Here is a 19019-nt window from a genome sequence, read left to right as displayed (position 1 = left end):
ATTTGGAGCGTTCTAAGCTAGTAACATTGACCTTGGCGGGTGACATTGCTTCGACTCCATGAGCCATTGAAAAAGGAGTGGCTTTGGTTGCTCCGCGGAGAGTCGTTCTGTGGGACCATAAGAAACCATCCAACTCGTCGGCCCAGCAACTCTTCTTCAAGTTGAGTCATTTTCTCAGATCGTCGATGATAGTCTTGGTAATTGCCACTTCACATATGTACCGCCAACGTTAAACAGGATAGCAACGGAGGTGGCGCTCAGTGTGACGCGGTATCATAGGCGACAACCATATGTAGCTCAAGGTGGTTCTGTTTGGCTTCGCTCTTTTATCGTATCGGAAACACCCGCAGTGTTCAGCTCTTGAAATATATCGACAGAGTCTCGGAGAAGAGTTTCTTTCATGAAAGGCTCTAAGCTCAAGAGGTTTTGCTCTCTTCTATCCCTTATGTTTACCCAACCTGTGGGTTTTGTCTCCACACCTATTGGTGTTGGTTTTGTTCTCTTGTTTTCCCTTGCTTTTCTAGTTTCCTTCTGGCCTGCCATTGGCTTTTCTGTACTCGGGTTATCCCAAACTTTACCTTCGAATGAAATTCTTTGACAAAAACAAAAAAAATACATGTCTTACAAAGTTAGACACATTGGTTTAATACAAGATAAGCTCGTCAACACAGGAGAAATACCTAAATCATCACCGTAGAATATTCTAATCTCAACATTCTATAGCTCTTTGGTCAAATATTATGTGGTAGTATTTTATAGTTAAACATAGTTTTAGAAAAAAATATATGAACACAATCGGCACGTAGAGCGAAGAAAACATGTAGTAGAATAGAACCTGTATAAATTAATAGTGTTGAACTTAAAAAATTTATTAATTTATAGAGATATTAATTTACAAAAATTTCCTTTCTTAGATTTTTTTTTCTATTTTGAATATTTTGTTTATAAAATAAGAAAATATTTGATTTTACCATATATATATTAATTAAATTTTATAAATTTGATTTTCGTATTATTTTATTATCTTATTTGGTGTATATTTTTATGCGATTTTTATATATTTTTACTAAATACTATCAAAATATATTGAAATATTAAGAAAATAGATATATTTTCATTGTAAATATAAAACCAACAATATGGTGTTTAGTTTGTACTTACATAAAAATATATATTGATAAATTATTAATTTATGATTTAATGAAATTATATATTTATATGAGAATTTTAAAAATATTATTATCTTATTATTTTATCGATTTGTATCATATTTACAATGATCTAAGTTGGGACTGACGAAATTTATTAATTTATAGAAATTATTAATTTATCGAGTATTAATTTATCAAAGTTTTACTGTATATGTAATGCAGGTTTTGCAACAAAATTAATGTATGTGAATAAAGTATTGTAATTACAGATGGGCCTTACAAATTCGAAAACATAAAAGGATCATAGACTCATAGAATATATAAATGTGCTGAATGCGTGTTACTATGGGTCTGAAGAAAAAAAATCTAAAACCCCATAATCCTACCAGCAAAATGAATCAACATATCTATACAACTATCATCGAATTTTCTAGCGAACAAATAACATTTGTTACTGTCCTTCCCATTATACAGACACCCTTCTTTATTCCTCAGCTTCGTAAGAAGCTCCGCCCTCACCGACCGCCGTGTATACTTCCTCGGATGTGGTCCTCTTCGTGACCAATCCGCCCAGGTCAGCGACCGGTTCGCGTTCTTACCCGAAAACATGATGTGAACAAACGTCGGCAAGTAATGCTCAGCGTAACAACCCCAACGACAATGCTTCTTGAATAATGGGAAGTAAGTGTTGTCAGAGACAACAGCAAAAGCTATTTCACGGTCGATCTCAAACCACTGAGAGCCTTTTCGCCACTGGTTGCGGGTAATAACCGGGGACATACGTCGGTTGTAGCGGCCACGACCTGCTGGTCCAGGAAGATCGTAGAGGTCGACGAAAGAGTGTTGAGAGTTTATGAGGTAGGAGTAAATGGTGGAGAAGTGGAAGAGAGGTATGTCCGCTTCCGAGAGTAGAACAAAACGTTGGTTTGCTGCGTCGAGTAGAGCGTTAGCCAGTAGCCGCCGCTCAGCGTCCACCATGCTCACCATACCCCACTCCACTTCCTAGAAAATATTTTAACGAAAAAGGTCAAGACTAATGAGCAGACATATAAATTACATTATGAACAATTTAGTTGGTTAATTTAAAATCGGTATGTTGGTATATGTGTATAATAAATAGACTACTCAACGATTTTGTACTCTATAGTATAGATGATGATGTCTAGGCCTGTGATTTTTGTCCGAACCGAATGGGCCGAACCGGACGAACCGGTTTTTTTCGATTTTCGGTTTGGTTCGGTTTTCAATTCGGTTCAATTCGGTATGAGTTTGAAAATTAATTCGGTTATCGGTTCGGTTCGGTTCGGTTTTGGATTTTTAAAAAAAATAAATAAAAATTGTAAAAACCGAAAATAACCGAAAATGACCGATAATAACCGAAAATAACCGAAAACCCGAACCGAAAATAACCGAATAACCCAAAAATAACTGAAACTATCCGAAATAACCGAATTTAACCGAAAATACCCGAATATTTTGGAAAAACTATACCAAAATTAACCGAAATATTTTAAATTCGGTTATTTTTCGGAAGTAAATTTGAAAACCGGAAAAACCGATAACCGAACCGAAATTTCATTCGGTTTATTTCGGATTTTTTTTTTAAAACTTCGGTTAATCGAAAACCGACGGTTCGGTTCGGTTCGGTTTCGGAAAACCGAAGTCGCAGGCTAATGATGTCTATTGAAAGGAAAATTAAGAGGGATGATAGAGACATTCGAAAGGAACTAATGTATTGACTTTTTAATCCTATTATACAATTGGTTACTAGGAGAAATATACATTAATGTCACTATTAGTCGCATCACCATCAGTATTTTTGTTTTTATGCATATAAATATTATTATATTTGTTTTTAACGAAAGATTTTATTCACTTATTGTTGACTAGGTTTTCTAAAATTTAAATTATATTTAAAATAAGATTTAATATTTTTTACAATTTATTTTAGATTCTAATTTATTTATAAGTAAAAATTAAGATTAAATGAATATTTTTATCTAAACTTAACAATATAGATGTGTATATTTAAAATAATAATTTATAAAGATTTTTATCTATTTACTTTGATTAAAATATACTAAATTAAACTTTATAAATTAAGAAAAAAATTGTTAGCTTATAAAACATAAAAATAAATGATATTTAAAAATTAGATATTAAAAAGAAACTAATAATAATGGAATCATAAAACTACAATTTAAAAAAAAACCTGCATAAAATTTTGAAAAAATTGTTTTAGTAACAAAATTTATATAATTATCAAAAAAGAATTAAATAACATTTTAAAATTTTAAAATTATTATCATAGTTATATTTCTATTGTTATATAATTTATTTTTATATTAATAGTGATTCTATTATAATATTTTTAAATTTTATCAAAATAGAAAATTGATATTAAATGTAAATATATATTTCAAAATTACTTTCAAACAATGTCATGATTGTTAGTATCTCCTGCAATAATTTATTTTTAAAATTTAGTGTGGCAAATCATTTTGGCAAATCAGTTTTTAAATAATGTTGATGAGACGTCTCTGTCTTCTGGACTTTTCTATATTCTTTTGACACGCAACATTTTCTTCTACTTGTTGTTATAATTTAACATTAATCTAATAAAAAAGTGTAAGAAAACAATTGAGAAAAAAATAAGATATACTTATAAGGTAATTGTGAAATGTCATTCCCTATGCTTCTAAACGCCACAGTAAATCATAAAGAAACAATAAAAAAAATTTCATAAAGAAACGTGTATACTTCTTAAAAAAACAATTTCCAAAAAAAAAATGCAAATCTCTAAAGTTGACCTTATTTTGTCTGATTTAATTTAGCTAGTTATCAGTAATGTAAAAGAGAGAAAAAAATTAAATAATAAAAATCTTGAGATGACGACGAAGTTGACTGACCTTGCTTGGAATCCTCCGGCGAAAAAATGGCGAGGTTTCGGGAATATCATCGTCAACGTAAGAAAGGTCACCGGTGTGAATGTAAACAGAGAATAGGCCATGGTGGCCATTGAAAAATTTCTCCCACAGTTTAGCCAAAGGAAGCTTCCCTCTCGTCAAGAACATAAACGCCACTTTCTTCCTCTTCACCGTGGACGGCATTTCTTGAACCTTCGTTGCACGCCACATGAGTTCTTCCTCCTCCGTCATGTTATGCATGATCACCTTCTCCGGCTCAGGAACAACCGTTTCTTTTACTAAAACGATTTTTTCTGGCTGTGTTGGCTGAAGCTGTGGAGAGAGCGAAGGAGGAGAAGAAAGACGAAAGAGTTGAGGGCTGAAAGAATCGTTTCTCATGTGGAAGTTGAGTAGGAAGCCGAGACCGAACACTAAACCGATAAGAAACGAATACAACACAAGGTGTTGAAAGAACCTACTTAATTTGATCATCGTCGATATGGATATTTGGGGAAGATGATGATGGCTCTCTTGATGAAGAGAGTCTTCTTGCGTTTCTTGACTCTTCTTCTTATTATTTTTTGGGGTTTGTGTGTATAAAACTAAATACAAGAACCATGAGCATTGTTAATATAACAGTATACTTGGATCAGACATGTGTGAATTTACATATAAAAATTATTTAAAAAATATTATATAGAAACATAAAATTTATATTTTAATTGAATTAATATTTTTTGCTCTACAATTTTTTTAAAAACTTTTTTGTTAGTTACAAAATTTGTTTACTGATAAAATGATCTCATTGTTAAAAATATTTTAGGTTAAAAAAATACTTATTGCAAAAAAACCTAATGTTTAGGCTAAAGAATTTCAAGCTTACTATTTGGTTATAATGAAACTATGTTAGTTAAATTTTATATCATCATTTAGCAATTTAAAAGTTAATTATGTTTATGAAAAGTTTATGTTCACGTGTTAATATTATCTATCTTCAATATTTCCTTTTTGTCGTTTTTTTTTATTATTGTTCGATATAAATATTGATTTTAGAGTTTATTCTCGCTTCGTTCTTTTGTTTTTTTACTTGAGATTTAGAATTTTTTAATTTAAATGATATGAAATATATATATATATATATATATTAACATAAACACCTATTAAAATAAAATTACTTATTCATATGGTTTTATAATTAATAGTATTTTATTAGAGGAGATGGGACTTTTGAGCGTTACCTCAGCGAAAACAAGTCCAAAGATGGTACATCATCAACGGTATGAGCATACCGTAAAGATCATTTACTAGCTGCTTCTTGAGTTAATATAAACTCATTGTGATTCTCAGTGATATCATTAGTCTTACTTCATGGACCCTCTCTTATGGAAACTCTATTGAATAAAAGAAAGTAGTTATGTTTCTTTACTTCGCTCTATACTTGTGTTTTGGACTTTGGCTATGATGATGATCACTGGAGCCTGATGGTTTTTTTCTTTTTGCAGGTTGAGGAAAGAGTAGGTTCAGGGAGAGCTATGAGCTTGTAAAGAGAAGAAGATTATTTTCTTCTTAACATGAAAAAGTTTCTTATAAAAAAAAGTTTCTTGATTATTTGTTACGAATAGCATTCATAAAAGGGCAAGAGGATTCGATTCATCCACTTTGTACAATAAAATTGTTAGCTTACGGATAGGAAAGTTGAATTATTTACATAGAAAGAAGAATAGGAGCACTGTGTAAACACAACATTTGTAACTCTCTGCTTCAAATAACAAAGCGTTATTTTTTAGTTTGTTAGTTCATGTTATTGTCATCCTCAAGTCTTCTTGGAACCAAGAGCTTACTATCTTCGGTCCATAAATGTACGATTTATTCAGAAAATAGCTAAAAACAACCTCAAGATGTTATTAACGTCAAGAGACAAATACATCATGGTGCGGTTTCTGAGGCATTCTTGGTGTTCTGATCTCATTTCTCTACCAAGTGAGTAAGCATAACTTGATTTTTTGATGAAAGGAGCTTTTTGAGTCTTATACGATTGAAATCCACCCATCCTTGGACCACACGGCATAAGGTACTTTGAGGTATGCTTTGTATGTTCTGTTTGTGCTCCAGCGTTTTCATGATGGCTTCTACAACTAGATTAAACTCTTCTTTTGGTTTTTTTATGGCATTTGAACATGTCGCTGAAATTTCCTCGACTTGGATTCAATGTTTTTGGTTTTGACTTCATCACTTATATTCACAAGATGGATTTTTAGAGAACTTCTCTAAATGTTCTCACTCACTTCTCAAGGAAGTATCTCTGCCTCACTTAGATGGCATTAAGATTTTGTTTAATCCATATCCAAACCCTCTAACACCTAAATCTTCAAAAACTTTAGTTTGTGTTTGTAATATTCATTCTTCTTCAGTAAAATATGTTTACAAGCTCATCTCGAAAATTTATGATCACTAAACTGAAAACAGAGCACTCGGTTTCATCAACCAATTTAGCTGATGAAGATGTCATGTAAACTGGGATTAGCAAGTCTAATAAGGCCAACGTGTAAATCGAGTCTTTCAAACAAAAAACGTGAAATTCATCCACGAATTTACCATGAATCATAGTTCTGATTAGTTGCAGTAAGTAGAGTAACAAGAAATCAGTTCAGTAAATGATTTTAAGTCTATTCAGATTGACTAAATTAGCCTTTATATACAATACAAGTAAGATGGTGATACAATTAAACCATTGAATAAAGATTCTTTTTGCATCTCTATCTACTCTTTATATTAGTCTTGGACCAAACCAATCAAAAGCCTACACAGACTTTCAAAATTCATCAAGTAGATGTCCTGAAACCTAGTTAGGACCCCAGCAGCTCAAGTACATGACAGTCCTGAGCGATTCCTCAGCCTTCTTCGTATTGCCGGAGGATGAGGATACGGTGGAGGCTGAGGATGAAAGATTTTTGGTCTGAGAAATGGATCTGATGTTATTCCGGAGATGTTGATTCATCGAACGGAGAACGTAGTTCCACCGGCAAACGCCTAACTGATCTTTTAGTGTCTCCACAACTCCGATACTTGCTGCCACCGTCCATGCCTTTCTTGTAGAATTCATCTCGAAACCGAACTGAATGATTCTGGAGAAGAGAAGACGCCCTCTTTTTCTTTTTTTATGCTTTGTTTTGAGTTTTTGGATTTAGCTATGAGATTTGTGAATTTGCAGATGAAAGATAGTGAGTGACCCGAAGGGTTGATTATAAAGAAGAAATAAAACTGCCGCTAAAGCCGAGTGATGATAAAAACCAGATGCGATCTTTTTCTGACTCTTCCGGTTTATGTGTCTATTACCGTTGAAATTACCTTTTTGCCTAGCTCTGAATACTCAGTTGCGTGATTGTTTTTAGTTGCGATAAATTGGACAAGGGGCAAAACTTGAATTTTTGCCACGGTTTCAGCGTTTCCGCAACTGGTTTGGAGTTGGAACCACGAGTGCTGCCCACATTCAATTCAATCAGCTGTTTCTTTTTTAGGAAAATCAAATAAACAAAAATATTCGAAGAAAATGAAATACATATCTCCTAGTCTATATTTGAGAATTGATTTGCCACATGTCTTCTCTACAATCGTTTTCACAAAAAAATTGTGACATGGCTATTAAGATTGATGACATGTCATATAGTTAAATATGACTTGGACAATTACATTTAATGCTGATATATATTTTTGAAAATCTTTTTAGAATATGGCAATAACTCATATATTACATTTAATATTGATTTATATTTTTTGGTAAACTTTGTAGAATATGGTAATCTCTATAATATTATTTGAGAAGTTAGTTTTCTATGTGTCGCGCTTACGTTGATTCTCATAATGGTTGATTACACAAATACCCTTAATGAATTAATTTTAGTTATACCTATTACTAAAAATTGTTTAGTTTCCTTTTTATTAATAAAGCTTCAATTATCTTTTTTATTATAGTTTATTTATTTTATAAACCCGTAGATAATAAAAAGGAAATATCTATAAAAATATATAGATTTTTATATACAAAAACGAATTTATTTTTTCTTACTTTATATTTTCCCTAAAAACATAAATAAGTGAATATCTAATAATTTTCAAAATATATAGGTGTATACATATAATTTTAAAAAGAAAATAGTTAAGACAATTTTTTAAGGTGTATACATAAAATTTATATTTTAATCGAATTAATATTTATATTTCAAAATATATAGGTGTATACATAAAATTTATATTTTAATCGAATTAATATTTTTTGCTCTACAATTTTTTTTAAACTTTTTTGTTAGTTACAAAATTTGTTTACTGATAAAATGATCTCATTGTTAAAAATATTTTAGGTTAAAAAAACACTTATTGCAAAAAAACCTAATGTTTAGGCTAAAGAATTTCAAGCCTAATATTTGGTTATAATGAAACTATGTTAGTTAAATTTTATATCATCATTTAGCAATTTAAAAGTTAATTATGTTTATGAAAAGTTTACGTTCACGTGTTAATCTTATCTATCTTCAATATTTTTTTTTGTCGTTTTTTTATTATTGTTCGATATAAATATTGATTTTAGAGTTTATTCTCGTTTCGTTCTTTTATTTTTTTGCTTGAGATTTAGAATTTTTTAATTTAAATGATATAAAATATATATATATATATATTAACATAAACACCTATTAAAATAAAATTACTTATTCATATGATTTTATAATTAATAGTATTTTATTAGAGGAGACGGGACTATTGAGCGTTACCTCAGCGAAAACAAGTCCAAAGATGGTACATCATCAACGGTATGAGCATACCGTAAAGATCATTTACTAGCTGCTTCTTGAGTTAATATAAACTCATTGTGATTCTCAGTGATATCATTAGTCTTACTTCATGGACCCTCTCTTATGGAAACTCTATTGAATAAGAGAAAATAGTTATGTTTCTTTACTTCGCTCTATACTTGTGTTTTGGACTTTGGCTATGATGATGATCACTGGAGCCTGATGGTTTTTTTCTTTTTGCAGGTTGAGGAAAGAGTAGGTTCAGGGAGAGCTATGAGCTTGTAAAGAGAAGAAGATTATTTTCTTCTTAACATGAAAAAGTTTCTTAAGAAAAAAAAGTTTCTTGATTATTTGTTACGAATAGCATTCATAAAAGGGCAAAGAGTATTAGATTCATCCACTTTGTACAATAAAAATTGTTAGCTTACGGATTGGAAAGTTAAATTATTTACATAGAAAGAAGAATAGGAGCACTGTGTAAACACAACATTTGTAACTCTCTGCTTCAAATAACAAAGCGTTTTTTTTTTAAGTTTGTTAGTTCATGTTATTGTCATCCTCAAGTCTTCTTGGAACCAAGAGCTTACTATCTTCGGTCCATAAATGTACGATTTATTCAGAAAATAGCTAAAAACAACCTCAAGATGTTATTAACGTCAAGAGACAAATACATCATGGTGCGGTTTCTGAGGCATTCTTGGTGTTCTGATCTCATTTCTCTACCAAGTGAGTAAGCATAACTTGATTTTTTGATGAAAGGAGCTTTTTGAGTCTTATACGATTGAAATCCACCCATCCTTGGACCACACGGCATGAGGTATTTTGAGGTATGCTTTGTATGTTCTGTTTGTGCTCCAGCGTTTTCATGATGGCTTCTACAACTAGATTAAACTCTTCTTTTGGTTTTTTATGGCATTTGAACATGTCGCTGAAATTTCCTCGACTTGGATTCAATGTTTTTGGTTTTGACTTCATCACTTATATTCACAAGGTGGATTTTTAGAGAACTTCTCTAAATGTTCTCACTCACTTCTCAAGGAAGTATCTCTGCCTCACTTAGATGGCATTAAGATTTTGTTTAATCCATATCCAAACCCTCTAACACCTAAATCTTCAAAAGCTTTAGTTTGTGTTTGTAATATTCATTCTTCTTCAGTAAAATATGTTTACAAGCTTATCTCGAAAATTTATGATCACTAAACTGAAAACAGAGCACTCGGTTTCATCAACCAATTTAGCTGATGAAGATGTCATGTAAACTGGGATTAGCAAGTCTAATAAGGCCAACGTGTAAATCGAGTCTTTCAAACAAAAAACGTGAAATTCATCCACGAATTTACCATGAATCATAGTTCTGATTAGTTGCAGTAAGTAGAGTAACAAGAAATCAGTTTCAGTAAATGATTTTAAGTCTATTCAGATTGACTAAATTAGCCTTTATATACAATACACAAGTAAGATGGCAATACAATTAAACCATCTTTTTGAATAAAGATTCTTTTTGCATATCTATCTACTCTTTATATTAGTCTTGGACCAAACCAATCAAAAGCCTACACAGACTTTCAAAATTCATCAAGTAGATGTCCTGAAACCTAGTTAGGACCCCAGCAGCTCAAGTACATGACAGTCCTGAGCGATTCCTCAGCCTTCTTCGTATTGCCGGAGGATGAGGATACGATGGAGGCTGAGGATGAAAGATTTTTGGTCTGAGAAATGGATCTGATGTTATTCCGGAGATGTTGATTCATCGAACGGAGAACGTAGTTCCACCGGCAAACGCCTAACTGATCTTTTAGTGTCTCCACAACTCCGATACTTGCTGCCACCGTCCATGCCTTTCTTGTAGAATTCATCTCGAAACCGAACTGAATGATTCTGGAGAAGAGAAGACGCCCTCTTTTTCTTTTTTTATGCTTTGTTTTGAGTTTTTGGATTTAGCTATGAGATTTGTGAATTTGCAGATGAAAGATAGTGAGTGACCCGAAGGGTTGATTATAAAGAAGAAATAAAACTGCCGCTAAAGCCGAGTGATGATAAAAACCAGATGCGATCTTTTTCTGACTCTTCCGGTTTATGTGTCTATTACCTTTGAAATTACCTTTTTTGCCCAGCTCTGAATACTCAGTTGCGTGATTGTTTTAGGAGTTGCGATAAATTGGACAAGGGGCAAAACTTGAATTTTTGCCACGGTTTCAGCGTTTCCGCAACTGGTTTTGGAGTTGGAACCACGAGTGCTGCCCACATTCAATTCAATCAGCTGTTTCTAATTTTTAGGAAAATCAAATAAACAAAAATATTCGAAGAAAATGAAATACATATCTCCTAGTCTATATTTGAGAAGTGATTTGCCACATGTTTTCAAAAATTGTGACATGGCTATTAAGATTGATGGCATGTCATATACTCCCTCCGTTTCTTAAAGAGTGTCGTTGTGACATTTTTCACACAAATTAAGAAAGTTGTTGAAATATATGTAAGTTGTAATTAATTATACCTCTTTGACCAATAGTATTTAGATAAATAAAATTATTTATAAAATCAATGCAGTTTACAATTAATTTTCAGCTGAAAGTTAGTATAATTTACATTGAAATTGTAAAGTGACACTCTTTGTGTAACAAGAAAATGAGCTCAGAGTGACACTTATTATGAAACAGAGGGAGTGGTTAAATATGACTTGGACAATTACATTTAATGCTGATATATATTTTTGAAAATCTTTTTAGAATATGGCAATAACTCATATATTACATTTAATATTTATTTATATTTTTTGGTAAACTTTGTAGAATATGGTAATCTTTATAATATTATTTGAGAAGTCAGTTTCCTATGTGTCGCGCTCACGTTGATTCTCATAATGGTTGATTACACGAATACCCTTAATGAATTAATTTTACTTATACCTATTACTAAAAATTGTTTAGTTTCCTTTTTATTAATACAGCTTCAATTATCTTTTTTATTATAGTTTATTTATTTTATAAACCCATATATAATAAAAAGGAAATATCTATAAAAATATATAGATTTTTATATACAAAAACGAATTTATTTTTTCTTACTTTATATTTTCCCTAAAAACATAAATAAGTGAATATCTAATAATTTTCAAAATATATAGGTGTATACATATAATTTTAAAAAGAAAATAGTTAAGACAATTTTTTAAGAAAACATATTTTAAAATGATTATATTTTGATTAAATAATTTAAAGAAAATTAATTTCAAACAACGTAAAGTGATCATCTAATATCATTAAGAAAATTTATAAATTAAAATTAAAATTTACCTAATTTTTATTGATAAAAATTATAAAATGTATCCACAATTAACAAGTGATGATTTACCAATTATTAGGATTTACTTGTTTTATAAATATTCATATATGTACATGAATTTTTAAATATTATAAAACATGTTCATGAATGCAACTACAACATTTTCTGTGTGTTTCAATATTTTTAAAAATAAACTTACCAAATTTTATAATATTTATAAAATATACTTAGAAATATAAAAAGATGAACTGAACTAAATTAAGCTAAAAATTGTAATTCAATTTTATTCTTATTAAAGTAAAAAAAACAGGTGTTCAGTTTGAAATAATAGATGCAAAAATATACCCAACAATGAACACTTGAACTGTCCATAATATTATGTTTGAAATAAGATAACTAATTAAAATGAAAACATATGTATAAATACAATCTTTTGAATTTCTGGGTGTAACTATCTTATGAATTCGAAATTAATCAATGAATTGAAATATTTCTGAATTAGTTTGCTTATTCAATTCTTAATCTCTTAGCACATTAATTTATTTTATATAATTTTATCCAAAATAAGATATATTAAAAAAATTAAATATTAGAAGTATTTATTAACGCAATTTCAGCTTTATATTTCTTTTTCTCAGAAAACATATATAAAATTATGAAAACTTGTATAAATATATTTACAAATCTAATAGAATGAACCAAACTAAATAAAATTAAAATAAAAATTTACTTTGAAACCAAATATAGAGCTCAACGATACCATACATGAATTGATCCAAATTACTATACATAGAATTGCATATCTAATTAAGATGAAAACATAATGATACTTAATATTATTTTTATGATATAAATTAAAATAACTTAAAAATTATGAACAAATATATAGATATTTATATCCATATAATGATACCTAATACAATTCTCTTTATTCATCATAAATATAAGTAATAAAATTATTTGAAAATTATAAAAAACATATGTAAATGTTTAACAATTATTATGATTTGATTATTTTATAAGTATTTATTTCCGTGCATGAGTACGGGAGAATCACCTAGTAACTCATGAATCATCACTAAAATAAATATATTCAAATATGAAATTTTGAATTTCAGAATATTATATAATTTTACTTTTATAATTATAAATTTTTTATTATCTAAAATTTTCTAAATTTTCTAAATTTAAAAAAATAAAATATATCGTAATATCGTTAGTTTCTTTTAGATATCTACAAGTTATATAATATTATTTAGTTTAATTTTTGACAACTATACAATTTTATATGATTTTTAGTAATTTTGTACAAGTTAATTTAATACATTTAACCAAATGAAATAAATATTTTTTTATCTAAGATTATAACTTTATATATATACATATATATTCTTAAGTGTAATTTAAAATAAAAAAATGTTTTCTCTTAATTTTATGCTTAATTAATGATATTTATATTAATTATTGGTCAAAATAATAAAATAAATAATATTAATAAATTACATTTTAAAATATAAAATTTAACTTTAAAAAAACACCTAGATTAATAATTGTGACATTGCTACTAAAATTGATGACATGTCTTACATATTAATATGACATGTACAATTATATTTAATGTTAATTTATATTTTTGATAAAGATTTTAGAATATGGTAATAACTCACATATTACATTTATTATCGATTTATATTTTTGAACTTTTAAAAAATATGGTAATAACTCATAAATCATCATTAAAATAAATATATTCAATTATGGCATTTCAAATTTTGAAATATCATTTAAATTAAAAATATTTCAAAGATATATACATATTTTTAGAAAATTATAAAAATTAAATCATAAAATAAAATTGAATAGTAAAATCATTAGTTTCTTATATATATCTACAGATTTTATAAATATTGTTTAAATTTAATTTTTGACAATTATGATTTTACATATTTATTTAATATATTTTAATTAAAATAAATAGATAGAAAAATTTACCTAAGATTTTAATTTTAAATATATAAATGTACATTCTTAAATATAATTTAAAATAAACAAAATTGTTTTTATCTTAATTTTGATGTTCAGTTAAATCAAATTTATATTAAAATATTGATAAAAAAATTTATAATATTAATAAAAAATTAAATATAATTTATATTATCTATTAAAAAAACTTTTAAAATTCTTTTACTGCACATGGTGCAAGAAAACACCTAGTAGTATTACATAGTTACAATAAAACATTACCGATTTTTTTCTCTACATATTTCTTCGGGAAAAAATTAGGTTAACCATAATTCATCAGCTTATTATTAGAATGATTTTAATTTTCATTTAATTACTAATTTAATTTTCATACATGTTTTACCTCTAAATCCATTTTAATAGAAAATCATAGTTACGAAAATATCATTACTCACATGCTTATTTTATTCACATTTTATGTAACCATAAACTTATATTTATTTATTTTTTGGCAATAGATTTATCTTAATTTCCATAGACTTAATTAAATTTCGACAGATTTATTTTAATAAAATTATCTTGTTTGGTCATATATTTACTAATTTTCAAATATTTAATTAAATTTAATATTTTTATCTATAAACTTACATGATTTTGACAAATTTATATAGGATTCAATAAATTTATATTTTCTTTGGCCATTAAGTTACCTATTTCTGACAGATTTATTTGAGTTTTGATAGATTTATTATCATTTCACCATATTTGCTTAGTTTTGACAGATTTGTTTGGGGTTTGCCTGATTTATTATCTTTCGACCACAAATTTATTTAGTTTTAACAGATTTAATATGAATTCGATAGAATTATTTATTTGTTGACCAAAAAATTAATTACAATTTGATAAAATATTCTTTTTACGTTGGGGACAGATTTAATAACAACTTACCAAATTTGTTACTTCTTTGACCACAAATTAACTAAATTCTACTTAACCGAACTAATTATTGAAATCCAGATTGAACTATCAAATTCTGAATTTTTAGTATACCAATAATTTCAATTGAATTAACCTGAAATATTTCTAACCAATAACTAAGTTAAGTAAACGAAAATATATTAAATCATAACCAAAAATTATTTTAAACCAAGAAAAGAATCCCCAATCTATAAAAGAACCATCAGGTGTTCTTTTTTCAATGGAAATACTATTTCTATGTCCTTAGTTTTTTTTTCACTTATTGACTCACTAAAAGTTGTTTGTGGTAAACAACACAACACTAGTTAGGAGTATTTGAATTATCTCATAAAGTGATCAGAGAGAGAGAGAGAGAGAGTACAAGACCATTTGATGGTAGATTTGCACGGTTAACATTAACGATGATGACCTGAAAATTATTAGCTATTTTATACAATGGTTAAACACAAATCCTTGTGTGCATATAGTATATAAATTTATATATACCTTAAATGATCTTTTAGTCATAAGAATGAGAGTATATTAGATGATATGTATCACTTTGATTGAAATTAGTTAGAGAGGACGATCAAGTGTTTGGAAAATAATTCATGATGAGATATTTATTTTTTAGTGCCAAAATTCTGTATATAAAAATAAGAAATTTTAGACTTTTTATATATTAGTTAAAATATGTTAAGGTGTTAAAAATAAATCTGTTAATTTACTTAGAACCGATAAATTTAAATAAATTTTAATCAATTAAATATCAACAAAAAAGTATTTGAGTATTGTTTTAGTTTTATATTTGTAAGGTATACTTACAATTAATATATACACACACACACATATATATATATATATATATTATATATTAGAAAATTTCAAAAACATAAGAAAATAGTCACTACTATATTTCATAAGTCTTGACAAAAATATTTTTTAAAAGAAAAAGTTACTTAAATCATTAATTAGAAGTTATTAGTTATTGCCATATTTATAAAATCTTGCTAAAAATATAAAAAAGAAAAATTTAAAAAAGTTTTATATGTCATGATTATAATTGATGTCATATCACAATTTATCAAACATATGTCATTTTTTGTGATAACGAATATGGTAGTTACACATAATCAAATCACTTATTAAAAAAATGTCCATGAGATGTGTGAAGCACGTATAAAAACCTTAGGAACATATTATTATTTTTTTTTTACATCAAACGACTGATCTATTATTCAGGTGGTCTGGGGAACCAGACCGGAATAAAACAACCAATGTAATACAATTCCATAGAAGGAACGTGCTATCTTAGCTAGAGAATCAGAACGTGCTATCAGTACGAGGAATAAAGACATTTGAGAAATCAGGAAAATTGTTCTTCATCTTCTGCAGCTCATCCAATTCCGTGGAGAAGTTGGGCCATGTTTCTGGGTCTTGAATTATTGAGATAAGATCCTGACAATCCGTACCAAAAGCCTGGCACGTGGATAGTTGAAGCATGCATTCCATTGCCCATAATAGGGCCTCAAGCTCCGCATGAAGTGGTGAGATTCTTCGTGGTTGGTTCTTTTCTCCCAATAGTTGTGTTGTTCCTCCTGCAGTTTCCATGTCCACCCATAACCACTAAAGAGTGCGTCATGTGTCCATGAGCCATCTATCAAGCATCTCTCAGAATTCGATTGTTGTACTGGTGGGGTCGTAGTCATGTGCTCTTCCTGTTTCTTATTCGCCTCAAACCAAGCATAACATTCTGATTCAGCATGTCTGACAGTCTTCACTGGGTCTCTGTCTAATCCTCTGAATAGTTTGTAATTCCTTGCTTTCCAAATGTACCACATAATCCAAGGATATGGGTCTCTGTCCAGGTCGGGATCCTCTACATCATTTTTCCTCCAGAACAGATAGTCTATGTTCGTATAATGACTTGAGGTAGGGAACAATGATGGTGGAGTCGGGGTTGCTGCATTTGCCCATGTCTGTAGTGCTGGGGGCACTCAAATAATGCATGGTTAATCGTTTCATCTTCTGTTCCACATCTAGGACAATGATTGTCACATCGCATATGACGATGTGTTAAATTACTTGTTACTGCCAGTTGTCCAGATATCGCCTGCCAAACAATGTGTTTGAGCTTTGGTGGTGCCTTTATCTTCCAAGCAAATGCTTGTAGTTTATTAATGCTCGGTTCCCCTTGATCTTCCACTCTATTGAGAATGTTTGTAACTACCCAATATCCTGATTTAACAGTATACATTCCATTCTTCGTGTAGCTCCAGTAATATTTATCCCGTTGATAACTTTGACTTATGACCAAGGATTGGATTAATGGGATATCATCATGGTGTATATAGTTTCGAAGCATTTCTAGATCCCATGTTTTTGGCTCTTCTGACATAAGATCTCGAACTGACATCATTGAATGGACCACTGGTGCTACTGGTCTTGCTGGTTTGGTTGGTATCCAATTACCTTACATATTCAAAAGTTAAATTAACATTGATAATATTAAAATAGAAGCACAACATATGAATCTAACTTGATCCTAGATAGAATATTTTTAATAAAACTATACCTTATACAATTTTGTTTAACATATAATATTACTAACTATATATCCTTAAATATAGTTTAAATAAGGTAATATTTAAATAAGTAAATATAAACAAATATATCAGTCAATTATGTATTATTAAGATCTTCCATATTTTTTTTTTTGAACACTAAGATCTTCCATATATGATTCCATTTAATGCAATTGCAATTTATAATAAATTATATTTAAAATATTTTTACATCTTTAACTTATTCCTCAAAAATATAAAATAACAAAAACAAAATAATATTATCATATAAATAATTTTGGTTTTCCTAATATCATATTTCGAGTAGTAATTTTTTTAATCAAAATACAAGAAAATTCCAAATCGAATAGTTTTTTTAATTTTATGTACAATTTAAAAGTATATAAATTTTAATTTTAAAAAATATTAACAGTTTTCTCTGGGTTTTAATGGGTCAACCATAATTAGTTTACATGTAACTGATAGTATTTTATTAGACTTTATCTGATTTTTAATTAACAAATTTTTATTAAATTTGAACCAAATTGTATACTGATCACCGGGTTTACCAGTTCAGCCGCGGCTCCGGACTCCAGGTCAGATATAAAAACAATGAATATTTATTTTTAACATAAACTTGTAAATCAAAATTTAAAAATAGTATTTAATACCAACTGATATTTATATCTAAAACCAAATATACACTAGCGCGGATCAAACTTTAGTACATATCTTAAAGAGTTATTCTTGGGTTCACCTCGAGGATGATTGTAGTTGCCAAAAGTAAAGATTAAATAAAAAATAATTGTAGTTGCAAAAAAATTATTTAAAAAAAATATTTTTAAATATATTTCAAAGGTTTAGGGTTTACCCAAAAGTTTATGGTTTAGTATGTAGGGTTTATTGTTTTGCTGACTGTGTTAAAAATATTTTTTTAAAAAATTCAAAGATTTAAGAATTTTTCAAGGGTTTAGAGTTACCCAAGAGTTTATGATTTAGAGTTTAGTGTTTTGGTGACACTATTAAAAATATTTTTTAAATTAATTTTTCAACTTCTATTTTTTTTATTTAACTTTTCATTTTTATTTTAAAATTATAATATAATTTAGCAATATTTTGTTTCTTTAATTGGTGAACCGTAAATAACTTATCTTAAAACAACAATCAATATTTTTTTAACGTCTGAATCAATTATTATCGATTAATTATGCTATTACAGTGATGAGAATATTACAAAGACGATTCTACAGCCGAAAATTCTACCAGCCTGTGAGAATACATGTCTGATTACACCACTCTGACCCGTCCTATGAGATCCATGTTCGATGGTACGCCCTACACCAAACTGAAGATCTCCTGTAACCTGTTTTTCTATAATCTGTATAATTTGGTATTTTCTGGGGTGTG

General features: G+C 28.6%; 3 protein-coding genes across 3 annotated transcripts; all 3 read right to left on the bottom strand.

Annotated features, from left to right (window-relative positions):
• Positions 1-1434: 1434 nt before the first annotated feature.
• Positions 1435-4659, bottom strand: LOC108858431 (glycosyltransferase BC10-like). Its single transcript, XM_018632357.2, has 2 exons — positions 4061-4659; positions 1435-2153 (listed from the first exon to the last, which is right to left on the bottom strand). The coding sequence occupies exons 1-2, from the start codon at positions 4547-4549 to the stop codon at positions 1518-1520; spliced, it is 1125 nt and encodes a 374-aa protein (XP_018487859.2). The 5' UTR covers positions 4550-4659; the 3' UTR covers positions 1435-1517.
• A 2044-nt stretch (positions 4660-6703) lies between these two features.
• Positions 6704-7371, bottom strand: LOC108860214 (uncharacterized). Its single transcript, XM_018634116.2, has one exon. It carries the CDS (start codon positions 7158-7160, stop codon positions 6900-6902), a length of 261 nt encoding a protein of 86 aa, XP_018489618.1. The 5' UTR covers positions 7161-7371; the 3' UTR covers positions 6704-6899.
• Positions 7372-10235: 2864 nt separating this feature from the next.
• On the bottom strand, positions 10236-11050 carry LOC108860296 (uncharacterized). The gene has a single exon (XM_018634194.2). The coding sequence runs from the start codon at positions 10698-10700 to the stop codon at positions 10440-10442; it is 261 nt and encodes an 86-aa protein (XP_018489696.1). The 5' UTR covers positions 10701-11050; the 3' UTR covers positions 10236-10439.
• Between the last annotated feature and the right edge of the window lie 7969 nt (positions 11051-19019).

Source organism: Raphanus sativus, chromosome 5 (assembly GCF_000801105.2).
Source record: "Raphanus sativus cultivar WK10039 chromosome 5, ASM80110v3, whole genome shotgun sequence".
In the NCBI taxonomy this organism is placed as follows: domain Eukaryota; kingdom Viridiplantae; phylum Streptophyta; class Magnoliopsida; order Brassicales; family Brassicaceae; genus Raphanus; species Raphanus sativus.
This window is presented reverse-complemented; position numbering and strand designations above follow the sequence as displayed.

Coding starts and splice junctions, on each gene's coding strand:
- LOC108858431 (XM_018632357.2), bottom strand. CDS start 4,549: ATGATCAAATTAAGTAGGTTCTTTCAACACCTTGTGTTGTATTCGTTT. Junction 2,154..4,060: donor GCCGGAGGATTCCAAGCAAG/GTCAGTCAACTT, acceptor AATATTTTCTAG/GAAGTGGAGTGGGGTATGGT.
- LOC108860214 (XM_018634116.2), bottom strand. CDS start 7,160: ATGAATTCTACAAGAAAGGCATGGACGGTGGCAGCAAGTATCGGAGTT.
- LOC108860296 (XM_018634194.2), bottom strand. CDS start 10,700: ATGAATTCTACAAGAAAGGCATGGACGGTGGCAGCAAGTATCGGAGTT.